We start from the raw sequence: 14,459 nt of genomic DNA, 5'->3' as shown, positions 1-14,459 counted from the left end.
TCAATTCAGTTGAAAATCGGTCCTCTTCATAACGTAAGGAAGTGATCCAACATATGTTTCGATTTTCTGTTTATATATTTCTCTTGTAATAGCGTCTAAAGTAGTACAGTACGGATTTTCCTCCATCTCGTCCATTGTGCTCTCTCACTCCTTGCCCCCCATCTGCATGTCAACACAATCACGTGATTGCAAACCACCTATTGGCGGCACTCAATTCATCAGTGGTCTCAAACTCATAAAGAAAAATACATTTAAAATGTTTAAAATGTTACATTTTTAACATTGATGCTCTGTAAAAGTAATGCTTATTTAAGAAAATACCATTGATGAATGCTTTTTAACAAAACAGTCAGACCTGTTAGCGAGGCTGATAGATGACTGCTAACAGGTTTAGCAGATAAGATCGGTTCAACTTCACTCAAACACCATGGGATATGTTGACACCAGACAACATGTCTGTCTAACATCTGCCACATACCCAGTGAATGAGCATGGATCAAAACACCACAGATCTCTATCTGTACGTGTGTATGTATGTGTGCACAAGGCGTGGGTAACTCCTCAGACCCCGGGCTATCTCAACAACATCAGAGACACCACTGGAGATCCACTTCTAACGCCTCTCTCTAACAGGAGTGTGCAAATCATCAAAAGCCTCCAAAGACCTCTCCACCTCAGCCGTGTGGAGTAACCCCCTCCCAAGTTCAGAGTGGTGGCTGTCTGCCCCTTCATCTGAAGCTCTGCTCTTATCGCTCATGACCATTTGAAAGCTGACGCAGGTAAGTGCATCCAACAGGGAGAAGCGGATGCACAGTGAGTTAGCGGACACGTAACGTGCCACTTGATGAAGGGGTCGGCTGACAAACAACAGAGGTCGGAATGAGTCTTGTTTGAAGCTGGTGCTTTAGGGTAATAATGAGATTTCTACTTCAAAAAAAGAAACTCGTGAAATTACAGCAGATAAATATGCTAAAAAAATCTTCATTCAACATATCCATCATTAGTGGCATTTAATTAAATGTGATTCTAGACTTTCTAGACTTGTCACTATTGAGTAAAAAATGACAATGATGGCTTTACATAAAAAATAAAGCCATTTATTTTATGGTTTATATTTGCTGGAAATAGCATCTTTTTCAGTTTTGTTTCTTTACAATATATTGTAAAGAAACAAAACTGAAAGATATTATTTCTAGCAAATATAAAAAAAGAAATGGCTTTACATACAAACTGAATGGTCTTTTGATGTGGGGCAGCTGAAAAATGTGCAAGCAAAACCCATTTTTACAGAAGAAGACCATTTTAAGAAGTCACAACCATATTTAGCTGCAGATTCTATGTAGTCTTTGAAAATTGATAACTGTCCAATATGACATGAGAGTTGTCTCAAGTGGAAGGTAGTAATAAAGTGAACCCGCAGCTCAGTGACGTCATTACCTTGTTGTTCATAAAGGCCTTCAGGCACTGAATGACTTTGTGTTGACTCTTCTTATCCACCTTTTCCTGGCTGGGAAAAAAAAAACACAAACGATAGAAAGAATTAGTGAAAGCAGGAGGTGTTTAGTGGGATGTAGAAGACAATAACAGAGTCAGAGTTTAGTTAAACTGCACAAAGCTCAGGGTTCATGCTGAGGGTAAAGTACACTTAAAAGCTAGTAGGAAGCCTTTACTGAACAAATATAATGGAATTTGTTTTACTGTTTTTTGAGGAGGAGCTTCTCCAGCGTATCCAACAGGAGGCCCAGACCCTCATGGCCAAAACTCTGCACCCAACTGGAAGGAGGAAAAAACATGTTAGGGTACATTTACATTTAACCATGTAGCAGATGCAAAGGGACTAACAAATGAGGAGAGCAATAGAACCAATCAAGCCATGTATGTCTGTTTTCAATGTTTTTATAGATATATAGAATAGTAGGTGTTAGTATTAATGGGTGAAGTGTTGATGAAAAAGATTCAGCATTTCGGGTTGAGTTAGGCAGGTCATTCCACCAGCTTGGAATAGTCAAGGTAAAGATCCAAGAAGAACTGAAGTATGTATATTAAATTAAACCAAATAAACCAGAATGTATTGCATACCAGGACTGAAACATAAATGTCAACAAGCTGCATCAGAGTGGAGTTTGTCAGAGCCTATTTAACGTTACTAGATTCCACACTAGATTCTTAAACAAATTAAGCTCTCCCTCTGGTGCTAAAAGTGAAAGGCATTGCTAATAGAGCAAAGATGTTTATTTTAATTCCATTCAGACACAATCTCGCGCTCTACATCTCCATTGATTTGGCCTCTATTGTCTGTGGGAATTGCCAATGCGGAAATGTAACTCCAATAACGAAAGGAGAAGCGTGTCGAGCGAGGCATTGATTAATAATGAGGGAATTCAATAAGCATAAACAAACCGATTAACCCATTGTGTGTAGCAAGCAGGTTACAGAGTTCATTTAATTACAACTGCAGCCTGTAACAGATGTTTCTGCTAACATTAGCTTGTATTTGGATGCAACAGTAGTAACATGATTATAAAAAAAATAGAATTACAATAAAATATTTTGTATATGTAATTAATATACCATTATACTATTAATATCATAATAGTGTATGACCTCAACTATAAGTATAGGTGAAAAACCTTGTTCAGGCCTGATATATCTTTTAAAGCAACACAATTCTAAATTATATCAGATACCAATAAGCGAATAAGGTCATGGCCAATAATAAATGGCTGATATTAAAAATTATATATTTAAAAGAATCCAAATTTGATCTAAAAAAAAACAAACTCATATTAACATTTAAAAATGATATTTCAAAGTAAACTTCCACTCAATAATCCAGGTAAGAATTTTCATGCATGCAAGCATTTATCCATCAATTTATTTGTTAATTCCACAAACACCTAAAAAACAGTGCAATTTCACGTAATTTTCAAGCACATTGAAAATGTTCAAGTTAAATTAATCATTTCAGATTCATTGTATACTTAAGTACTTCAGAATCACTGATAAATTGGCAGTTAAGCCCACTAAAATCAGACAGGTAAGAACAAGAGAAAAGCCATATTGCCATATTATGAGCTGTTGATCATGTCAGTCATAGTAGGCTGAGTTGAGTGCGGTCTTACAGAACTGTGTAAAATTGCCTCAGTGTAAGTGTAGAAAAGCAGTGAGCATCAATAGCCAATTTTCAGAAAGCTAGTGTCAAGAGGAGTGGGTGTGCTTCCAGACTAAATTACAACCTAAATTGACCACAACCCGGAAACTAGAAACTAAGGTGGACTGAAGAAAAGACAGAGGGGGGAGAGAGATAATGTTGTTTAAAGTAAAACGGAGAGCAATACAGAGACAGTCCGATAAGACTGAGAGGAAGTGCTCTCCTAGCTGAGCTGTGGCAAGATTGATATCACCACAGTTTCACCCAAATGAGTCCTCGTGACAGTTTCATCAAGAAATAGCAAAAGTCAAAAGGTAAAATACTTTGCAACCATACTGCAATTAGATAGATAGATAGATAGATAGATAGATAGATAGATAGATAGATAGATAGATAGATAGATAGATAGATAGATAGATAGATAGATAGATAGATAGATAGATAGATAGATAGATAGATAGATAGATAGATAGATAGATAGATAGATAGATAGATAGATAGATAGATAGATAGATAGATAGATAGATAGATGGATAGATGGATAGATGGATAGATGATAGATACCCGGTGCTTTTTTGTGTCTAGGTTAAACAGCTATTGTGATGCGAGCATTAACAGGCCACATCCGGTGTCATTCTGCCTATAACGCTACGTTACAGCATCAAGCAATATTCCAGTAATATATATAAGCAGCAAAAGCAGCAATTTTATGTCAGGGGCGGCTTTATTATGTGTGTGGGCTTCAGATAGGAGAGCGACATCTGCGGAAATTTTAGAATTATGCACAATCCCGCACCAGAATCAACACTATTTAACCGGAGTGAATGAGACTACTAATGGTGCTTTCACGTGCTATGGTAATTATGGTAAATACCAAAAGCCGACATGGAAAATGCACATGAACACCCCCTCATGTGGTATTTACCACTGGGCAACTCATAGGATTTTGATAGACGAGCCGAGATGAGATAACCTTTGACTATTTCAAAATGGCGGAGAGCACCGCGAGAATCATGAATGGTACAAAATATATACTACTCATGATCTAGAAAATATACAGCATATTATACCTTTTGAGTTTTGATCAATTATTTTCTTGCTGTTGCAGATGACTTAAGCAATCTAAAATAGTTTTAGCTAAATAACAGGTCTGGATCTCCATTTTTTTACCACATTACGACAACAAAAGCACTTGAACGCAACACACTGGTAAATATCCTATTTTCCATAGCACGTGAACGCAGCATAAATAAGAGGTGGTGGGTGTGTGAACTCTCTGTCAGAGAGGAGAGCAATTAAGCGCAGCTGGTATAAGTGTATCAATACTGCAAAAATAAGTATTAGAATAATTTCAGATATTTCAGTATCGATACATATCAAAATATCAATATTTTTGAAAACACTACTATGAATACATGTCACAATTTAACCCATTCAAGTCCTTCCCTATATGCAAATAAACTGTAGGAGGATCAAAACTATGGCTTCACCAACATGGAAGGATGCTGTTGTACTGTAGCTGGAACCCAGAGACCTGAGATGAAGGGACCTGATAGAAGCCATGTCCTAAATATGGATCTACATACTTATCTTTCTTTTTACACTCCCCCATGCCTTCTTTTATCTCTTTCTGTTCAGTAACTTCCCCTTGCTTCAGCCACTCCAAAGGGATTGTAATGATTTACAGTACATGGGGTCTCTTGGGTGTGCGTAGACAGAATAAGGCTCTCTGAACATATTTAACTTGTAGTCGTTGAGAGGTGTGAAAGGAAGATGAAATCTTGGCCAGTCTTTTAGGTATTGCGGCTGATTGCGATGGGAGTTAAGGGCTCAGGCCCCCTAAGATCTGGTTAATCACATCTCACCACAGAGGTAAATGTACCATAGTAACAAAATAATCAGCAGAGAGCAGAGTAATATGTAGCTGAATTGGTTTCTTTCATTCGCCAGCTTTTCCCCTGATCATATTGATTAGAGATCCTGCCAATGGCCAAGAAAGGGGCTTCCCACTGGGAGGAGAGGGGCAGGAAACAAATGATCATGAGAGAAGGAGATGAAGAGGGAGAAAGGATGGAGCTGATGAGGGAACGACAGAGTAGTGAAAGTCGGCGAAAAAACTGGAGTCAAGCAGAGAATCAAAGCATGTTCGCAGAGAAAATGCGAGGGCAATACAGAGGAAGAGCGAGAGTTTATGTGGCGAGAGAGAAAGCAAGAGTCAGTGTAATGTCTGTTCCCATCAAAATGCAGTCCTCGTCCAATTCTAATCAACAAGCCGCATGCCTCCAAGCATCCACTAATCAAATCCTAGCATGTATGCCTGTGTGAATTTTCAAGGTGAAGCAAAAGGGGGGCTCACCCTGAACTGAATTTGTCAAATCGGACTGGAGCGGAGAAAACAGAGAAGGGGAGTGTAGTAGTCCATCAACAAAATTCATTTGCTGATGGGATTCCAGCTCGTCTAAATCAAAATGACGACAATGATGCTGGTTATTATGGATGAAATGAACTGTTAGTTTAGCCGAATAAAGAGGCACGGACGTGTCACAGCACTCAAATGAGCGGTAAATTAAAGACAATGTCGGTTTCCGAGAAACGTGCATTTAGACGCCCTCATTCTGAATTCATCTCATCTCATTTTATTTCTTTTCTTTTTTTATGGATGGAATAAGATTAGGAAAGTGTCCGTAATTGAAAAATCAGGATGGGGGATTGTCAACCGGAGCAAATTTCTAGCAAAATGGCATAATCAAGTAGTTTTTCAGGAAAGAAGAAATAGTGAAGTATAATGGAATGCAAACAGGCTCAACAGAAGGAGAAAGATAGCCAATGAGAGTGAAAGAGGAGAGGTAGACACTTTTACTTTGCACTTTCATTTTAATAATTCATCATTTTATACTACTGATATTTCAGTTTTGTTTTTGGTAATGCTCATTTATTTTATTTTATTATGTTTGTTTACTTTGTGTCTCAAAGAACCATGCTGCTGATATAAAAAGTTATATAAAAATAGACAAACTTTAGACTAAAAGTATAACTACTGTAACTTGAGGGGGAAAAAAAGAGATAAATCTGAAAATTAAGCGAGGCAAGTATAAACCACTGTTCAAAAGAACAGGATTTAGATAATCTTCTTGCAACATTATACATTTCTTTACTTTTACTTTTGATCTGTTTAATGTGGCCTTTCTGAATAACAGTATTCAAAAACCTTGTGAACGTTTCTGTAGATAAACGTTTCACTTGGAAACACATCATATTATGGATGTAGAGTGGACTGTGAAAGCCATTTTAGGTTGAAAATGTTATAAAATAATCTCAAATTTTAATTCTGTCATCAATTACTCATCCTCATATTTAGAACAAACCCTGTGCTGCGAAACACAAAAATTAACCTCATTGGTACTTCTCACACATCAATACTTCTATTTATCATAAATGATTTGAGCCTTGATTACTGTTTATATGTGAATAAAAGCCTAAAACCAATGTTCATCATACAAATTTGTACTAAAGCACTCAATCGATATGGATTAGTTTTACAATCTCTTTATGATTTTTTTGAAGTGTCAAAGTGGTAGTTGTGGCAGACTCACTCATATTTAATTAAAAATAGATTCCTTGTTACGAAGATGAACGAAAGTCTAACTTACGAAAGTCAGTAAAACGGGTCAGTAAATCATTTTTGGGTGAACTAAGACATTATAAACTAATTATTTAAGACAACATCATAGTTAAAAAAAAAATGTAGGAGAAAACAACAACAAATTAACAGCTTCCGGCAGAGACAAAGTAAAGAAAAAAAAATGACAACCGATTAGACTACCACGCAATCAATTAATCTTCTCATAAAAACCAAAGCAGCAATTTAAATTGCCTAGGCTGACATTAAAAATATAGATTTATCATCACCCCTGTTATTCAGTAACACCATACATTCTGACATTAATAGGAGGGCCTGATGCTGGCAAGTGCTACAGGAGAGAGGTTGCCACATGTTGACAGGTTGCAACATGAGAGAGTAAAATTCAATTTATATTCTTGCTTACAGGAAGCAGGTAGTGGATGATACCGAGCAGGCCAGGCCTAGGGTTCAGGACTTCATAGAAATGCATAACTACACATAAGAAACCATATTGTTCCATCATCAGCAGGTGAAACCCAAAGCAGAAGACAAGAATAACCAGTCGAAGCAAAGCAGCTGAAAAACCAAGGGTGACTCCCTTCAAACCAAAAGGCTGCCAGTTCCTGTCAACATGATGCGGCGTAGAGAGGCCAGCATGTTCAAGAATGAGGCGGGTGGAAAAGCAAAGAGGTTAGAAGTGGCATCCTCCTACACACCGTCGAAATCTCACATTCTTCTCACAGAAGGCAAATCAAGCAAAACACTTTCTCCCAAACAACTGTTATCTACCACCATGTGAAGTTATCAGAAGCAAAAACTCTTTTGAGAATTCCTTGTATGAAATGAGCATCCAAGTCTGGCCATCTGACGTTAGAATCATTTTCATTTCTTTCCCTCTCTCTTCTCAGAAGTAAGGGATGCAGCTGGTATGATCAGCCCGAATGAAGGCAATCATTACCAGGCCTTTTTGTATCAGTAAGCCTGACATCAAAAAGCAGCTTGCTTTTTCTTTTCTCCCACGTTCTCCCCCTTTCCCCTCCTTGGAAGGAGCGTTCAATTACAAAAGCAGAACATCTGGAGATGGACGCTTGTGTCTGAATAACAATATTAATCAATCCCACAAGTGCCAGCAGAATGGCAGTCTTAAACAAAAGACAGAACTCTTAACCGCCACAGGAGGCTCCAATCAAGAGAGGCTGAATTGAGAGCTGTGTCCCACTGCTTATAATCACATAAAGTGGCACATTCGTTCCGGGAAAAACGTGTCGAAAATAAGCATGAGATGGTTTGCTCTTCTTTAGCTCCCCTTTTGTCTCATCTGTCTTTATATTCCTGTCCTTCACCTTCCATTTGCACTTTGTAGGTTTTTATCAAAAGTTTCAATTAGGTCCTCGTTAACCATTTAAAGATGAGGCCAAATGGATAGAAACTTTCACATTATGTGCTTTAAATAAAATATAAACCTTACCAGACTTTTTTCAATCTCAATACGCTAGAAAAACAAACAAACAAACAAAAAAGTTAAATTAGCTGCGCACAGTGCGCAGTACTTTGGTAGTCTTGTTGTCAGCCTAAATGAATTAGAAATAAACAAAATACTAGTAGGATATTTGCAGTATATTAAATCATTTTTGACCTAATTATTTTGCACTGAAATGAGACTGACACACGAGTCTGTCTGCTCTGACAGCGTTGCATCACGTGCATCTGCGCAATATCATAGCCTATGATTTCCGAAAATAGTACTGTGCTGTCAACTAACTAGTGATATCTTCACAAGAACTGTTGAGGAATATGCAACATAATTTAGACAATTCTTTTTGTCATATAATAAAAAACTGTCAGACACCATCAATTCAGCCACTTTTTGCATGTCCAGAGCGAAGCTGAAGCTCAACTTTGCGGCTGAGACACGAATAGACTATTAACTTTTAGGGGTGTAACAATATATCAAGGCAAAAAATATTGCAATACAAAACTGCAACAATACGTATCGTGGATACTGACAATATGTATCGTGGATAGTCCCCCCAAGATAAAAATTACTGTGTGAGAAAAAAAAATTCACGTTTTCAGAGTTTTAGTCTAAGTACTACATTGAACTACTATATTGATTATAATGTATAATAATGCAATGGGGGAATATTTGTGGGTCCTTATAATGCCAAATGTCTGATGTTACCAGTAAAAAATGGCCAACATTATATTGAATATATCTAGTCATAGAAAGCGTACAAGCAAATTCATCTACAATAACTCAGTAATTTCAGCTTCAGAATCATGAATATTGTTATTCTGGTGTCACCATTGTCCCTGGGTTACAAGCACCAAGTCCAAGCCTATTCATTTAAACCCACAATGTAATATAAGAGTTAGCATTCAGTACATCAACACAACATTTTTTGTTAACCTTTTACCATGACTTGGAGTATCACAATAATATCGTATCATGAGCTCAGTATCGGGACATGTATCGAATCGTGACATAAGGGTATCGTTACACCCCTATTAACTTTTTTACTCTTAACAAACACAAAAGGCAAGTCCAACTTTAATTTAAAAAAAGAGTAATTAAAGTTGGTCTTTTGCCAAGCACGGCAAAAACTGATTCAATGAAAAAAATGGGAAAAAAAAAGAAAAAAAAAAAAAAAATCGACCAATCAATCGACTGGGGCAGTTAAGCCCTAAAAAATACAATGGAAATCCACTGTTTGGTCAAAAACATTATTTTCAACCAGAATTTTACAGACAGATTTTAAGTGAATTATTATTTTATATTTTAGGTGCAGTTTTTCTAACTGGGAACAAATGACTGGAAAAACTGGATTCTATGGTAGAAAGGAAAATAGTTTCGTTTTCATAAAGATTATAAATGAATTTTAGTACAGTTTTTACACATCTAAATGTAAGCTGCCATGGAATTTAGGTAGAAGTTCAAATTTGAGGGTCCTTGGAATCTTAAAGTTTGAAAAACCCAGCCTTATTTTTCAAGTAATATTTCTATTAATAAAAACAGGCAGGATCAATGAACAGAGAGCAGTCGGCCTCCCAAGGGAGAGCAAGCGCAAAGGACTGGTGGAAATCTTTACATTTGCTAAAACATAGAAAAGCGAAGAGGAAAAAAAATGATTGATGTGAAAATGTGATTGTTTGTTTGACCCTCGGAAGCAACCCTTCACTTTCATTAGCATCCTCCCACGCTCTGAACAACCAGTCTCTTCAAACACATTATCTCTCTTATATCTCTATTTTCTTATCTCTCTTTATCCCTCCTCATCCCCTTCTGTTTTACGGCCAAATACTGCATGAGACAAACTCTCCATCTACTCCTTACAGAGGAGAATGACAGTCATACAAGTCATTTCTTTAAAAATAAGCCCATAGCAAGGTTAATGATTTCAGCTGACCTTCAAGAGCATGGATGCAGAATACCTGACCAAAGGCATTGCAGGAATATAACAGTGCTAAGCGAATAAAAATCAGAAGTCAGCCAGTGTTAAATATAAATGAGTTGTAGAGTGATGTATGCTTGCAAAGGGAATACAGGTCAGTCATTTCTGAAAAGCAGCGTCGCTAAAGTAACGCATGTACGACGACCACCCACTTGTTTGAGCCATAAGCGACACAAAAGAGGAGTGGGCAGGCTATCTCTCTCACTCTCTCTGTTGAGCATTAAAAACACAGGAAAACAAATTCATCATCCCATTCCCAGGAAACAAAAACAGACATAAATCACAGAGAAAAATGAGGCGCCTTATCTGGCTAACGTCTCGGCAAAGGTAGCTTGACTTCCCTTCTCCCTCTGGAGTCTCTACCCCAAGGCTGCGTTACCCACGTTAAAGTTGCACTGGGTTGGAGCCGCACCGAGCCGAAAATAAAACATTAACTCCAAAGTCTTGCAGCGCCCCCAGGTCTTACACATCCGTCTCGCCCTATTTTGCCCTCACTCTCAACAAGGGAGAGAGTCTCCTCTGTCAAGAGGAGACTCCAGAACCTAGATGGTAAAGTAGGTGGAAGCCATAAGTAGGAATATATTTATACACTTTTGTAAGACTCAAGTGTGCCGCACAAGTCTTTAAAAGAGAATCCAAAACATTTAAATTTCCCCCTAGTGGCTGGCTGCAGTTTAGGTGATAAACCCAGCCTTCTCCATGTAATCAAATGGGATGCAAAGGAAACTAGAAAAATAATCAGATTACTTATAATCAGATTATAGATCGTTTTTTTATCGGGCTGATAATGATGACATTCAAAAATTAACATTTATCAGCCAATACTAATATAATGGCTGATATATATCATGCACGCCTTAAATTAGCTGATATAATGGTGTTTTATTAGAACACTAAAGAGGGAGATACGAACAGACCATTATATTTCTATCGGATAATTCTATTTTTCCTAAGTCTCTCTTGTTCTCATTCTCTGTGGCCTTGTTTTGACTGTACATAAATAGATTCTTCTAAATGACCTAAATTTGTATTTGTGTATGGGAGAGCTGCTTTCAGTTCAGAATCGTCTTGGATTTGCATGACATCATCTTCTGTTTACTTCACTCAATAGTTTTGAAACAAAAGACTGAAATTACTTACAAGAATGAAGCTAATTTGAGTGTGCATACGGAGGATGCACTCCAGAATGGCACCAGTAGACTATTTTGGTACTTGTGTGTGATCAGGTGAGAGAGTGTGTGAGAGAATGTGTGTGTGTAAAATCAAAGGTTTGTGAAGCCCGGAGGGAGATTAGTAATGAAAAAAATTAATGCTAATGCAAAATTAGCGTTAATAACCTGAAACCATTGAGAGAAAAAAAAAGTAACAAATTATTTAAGAAGGCATTAAATCAAAGTCTAATCAAGCAAATGATCTTAAGCAAAAGCATAGTCATATTTGCTTCAAAGAGTGCTTCTGTACATCTGTTGAGGATATGTGAGTGTGTGCCTGCTACAGTTTCCTGCTACATTAGGAATCTGACACTAGTATTAAAGAAAAAAAAAAAAGTCATAACTCATGGTACACAGGCCCACTGAACATAATTACCAAACCCATATTACAAACTCTCAGCTCAATTTCCTGTTTTTCTCCAAAGCAAAGCACACTTATAGATGAAATTACTGTCTGCCATCTAAAACATGGACTATTATTCACAGGTGCCAGCTGCTTGTGGCAGACGGACAATCGTTTCTTCATTTCTTAACCAGTACCTCTAAAAAAACAACATTTGATGAGGCAAGGTACCAGACTGCCACCAAATTGGTCGTTTATGCGACCATTTTTTGAGAATGTGCGAGTTAAAATGTTATGTGAACGCCGCAGAACGCCGTTGTATCAGCTGCTGCAGTCCGCAACTTATGTTCAAAATGAATGAGTAGGCTACATCATGAATCCATTTTCCGAACCGTGTTTCTGACTTATCCTGAATCACTACAATGCACCTATAGTAAGTGTTTAAATTCAGACTATTTTATCCCAGGGTCGACTCGGATGCGGAGTTCCCAGTGCGTGCATGACTCGCCATAGACATTAATGGAAAGAAGTAGCTCCGGCTACAGTGTTCTTAGAACGAACGTAGACGTCACGCGCATTGCACACTGATGGTGGAACGCGGCAATTATGTTGAGAAAATGTTTTGTTTGGATTTGTTAACAATTGTTAAAAATTACACAAAAACAAAATATGCCTTCTTAATCTTCTTTGTTGACAAAACTTTATATACACAAATGTAAATTCTCAGGTCAGAAACCACTTTTCAATGTGTTGCTTATTGAAATACAACATTACTTTGGGACTATCTCTGACTCATGTACCAAGAAGGCTTTAAAAACAACTGAAATATGCAAGTCTTTTAATTTTTTCCTTTGATATGTATTTTTTTCTGATTAGTTACATACACCCCTTGTAGCCTTTTTTTTTGTATTTTATTCTTGTTTATTTGTTCTATATTGTGATTGTTTTCTTCTTTGAAAATGTTTCAATAAAAAAGAGACAAAAAAATGTGCCAATTACGAATTCACAAATTAAGGCATATAAAAATGAAAATGTCTTACGAAACAGCGTGCCCCTTCCTAGGTCTTTTCAGTGGTTAGATGAGAGCAATCGCTCGACTGAGGAAAAGGAAATTATTATAACATGTAGAAGGTAAGAAGTGTGAGATTTCAACTATAAATTACAACTATAAACTCTGATAACAAAAAATCTGTATTAGCTTATTATAATAGTCTAATCTTTTAAAATGTAATGCATGCATTTGAATGTTTAATGATTTTTAAAAGATAGAAAGATTATGCAGATAGATGCAAAGAGTAAGTGAGTGACATGACAGTTCTTCAGTTGTGGATGTGTATGAGGGTTTTAAAGTCAGAGCAGGGTGCATAAATTAGGCTAAGGAAAATCAATATACATCCAGGCACAATCCTTACAGTACACATGGCACAAAGACAAGCATCAAAACTAACCTGAAATTTCAAGTAAAGTACTGAATTCTAGTGTGAATTCTACTCCGTACTTTATCCAGTTACTTTGCCAGGACTGGATATACTGTAAGCTCAGCAAATAAATGTACATTTTTTTTAGGATGCTTTACATGAAGCTATACTGATATTTATTGGAAAGTGTTTAATGTTTTCCATGCTTTTTCAATAAACCATAAACAATTATTGAAAAAGCACATGTTGAACAGAACCCATCTACTGACTCTGGAAAAACAACAGGAAGAAGATTCCCAGGATCCCTAATCACCTGCTGCAACCTACATTAGTCATGGTGCAGTCTATCGAGATGAGATACACTGTAGATATTAATGCAGCTGGTGGTCACACAAGATCCTGACTGCTCTGACACAAATACACACGCTCATGAAACATGTATTTTTTACTGTCAATGTAGAAAACAGTACTACTGCCTAATATTTTTTTTTTTACACAGTGATACTTTTTCTAGAGTTATTTGATTTTTAGAGAGTACAAAATAACAGTATGTTTTTATGTTCAAAAATAACATTATTATTATTGTATTACAAATACAAAATTTGATAAATATTAGAGCAGAATAAATGTATTTACAACACACTTTTCATTGATTTAATCCATCATTGCTGAATAAATGTGTTAAAGGGGTCATATAATGTGATTTCTTGTTTTCCTCTTTCTTTAGCGTAATGTAGCTGTTTGTGCATATATAAGTATAAGAGTATAAGAGTTACGAAGCTCAAAGTCTCAAACTATGTTAGTGTGTGGGGGCAGAGTTTCATAACACTGCCCAAATCTATACGCAAAGAAAGGCGGCGTAACTTTTATTCTCGCTGTATTATTGTTGCCGCCGGCGTCGACATGTTTTCGTTAGTTTTGCTGTTTTCATTGCAAAATCCAAACTACTGTATGTGTTTGGCCTTCCAAAAGAGGACACATTTATACAACAGTGGCTAAGCTTGATTTACAACACAGTTCCAGAACAGTAGAACCAAAATATTTGTCTCTGTGCTGCGGATGCTTCGGAAGAATGTTTCCAGAACCTTGATGAGTAACGCTAGCTACAAGACAAACTGTGCACAAAAGCTGATTCTAAAAAGTGGGGCAATTCCATCTTTGCAATTATATACTGGTGCTTTGACTTACAGCCTGCGAGTATGTTTACATATTTTAAAAATTTGCTACTGACTATTCAAACAGTTCATCAAGTCATTTCTACG

At 36.9% G+C, this 14,459-nt stretch overlaps 1 protein-coding gene across 4 annotated transcripts in view; it reads right to left on the bottom strand.

Moving 5' to 3' along the window:
• diaph3 (diaphanous related formin 3) overlaps positions 1-14,459 on the bottom strand; it is a 317,511-nt gene that overhangs the window by 217,856 nt on the left and 85,196 nt on the right. For all 4 annotated transcript variants that reach the window (XR_016148350.1, XM_089124819.1, XM_039673952.2 and 1 more), the window contains 2 exons: positions 1,699-1,773; positions 1,438-1,507 (listed from right to left, as the gene is read on the bottom strand). Coding sequence is in view for 3 of the 4 variants with exons in the window: in XM_089124819.1 (XP_088980945.1) it covers positions 1,438-1,507; positions 1,699-1,773 (145 nt within the window). In the remaining variant the exon portion in view is untranslated. The remainder of the gene's footprint in view (positions 1-1,437; positions 1,508-1,698; positions 1,774-14,459) is intronic.

The sequence above is a fragment of the Pimephales promelas genome, chromosome 21, assembly GCF_988280905.1.
Source record: "Pimephales promelas chromosome 21, fPimPro1.hap1.1, whole genome shotgun sequence".
NCBI lineage: Eukaryota > Metazoa > Chordata > Actinopteri > Cypriniformes > Leuciscidae > Pimephales > Pimephales promelas.
This window is presented reverse-complemented; position numbering and strand designations above follow the sequence as displayed.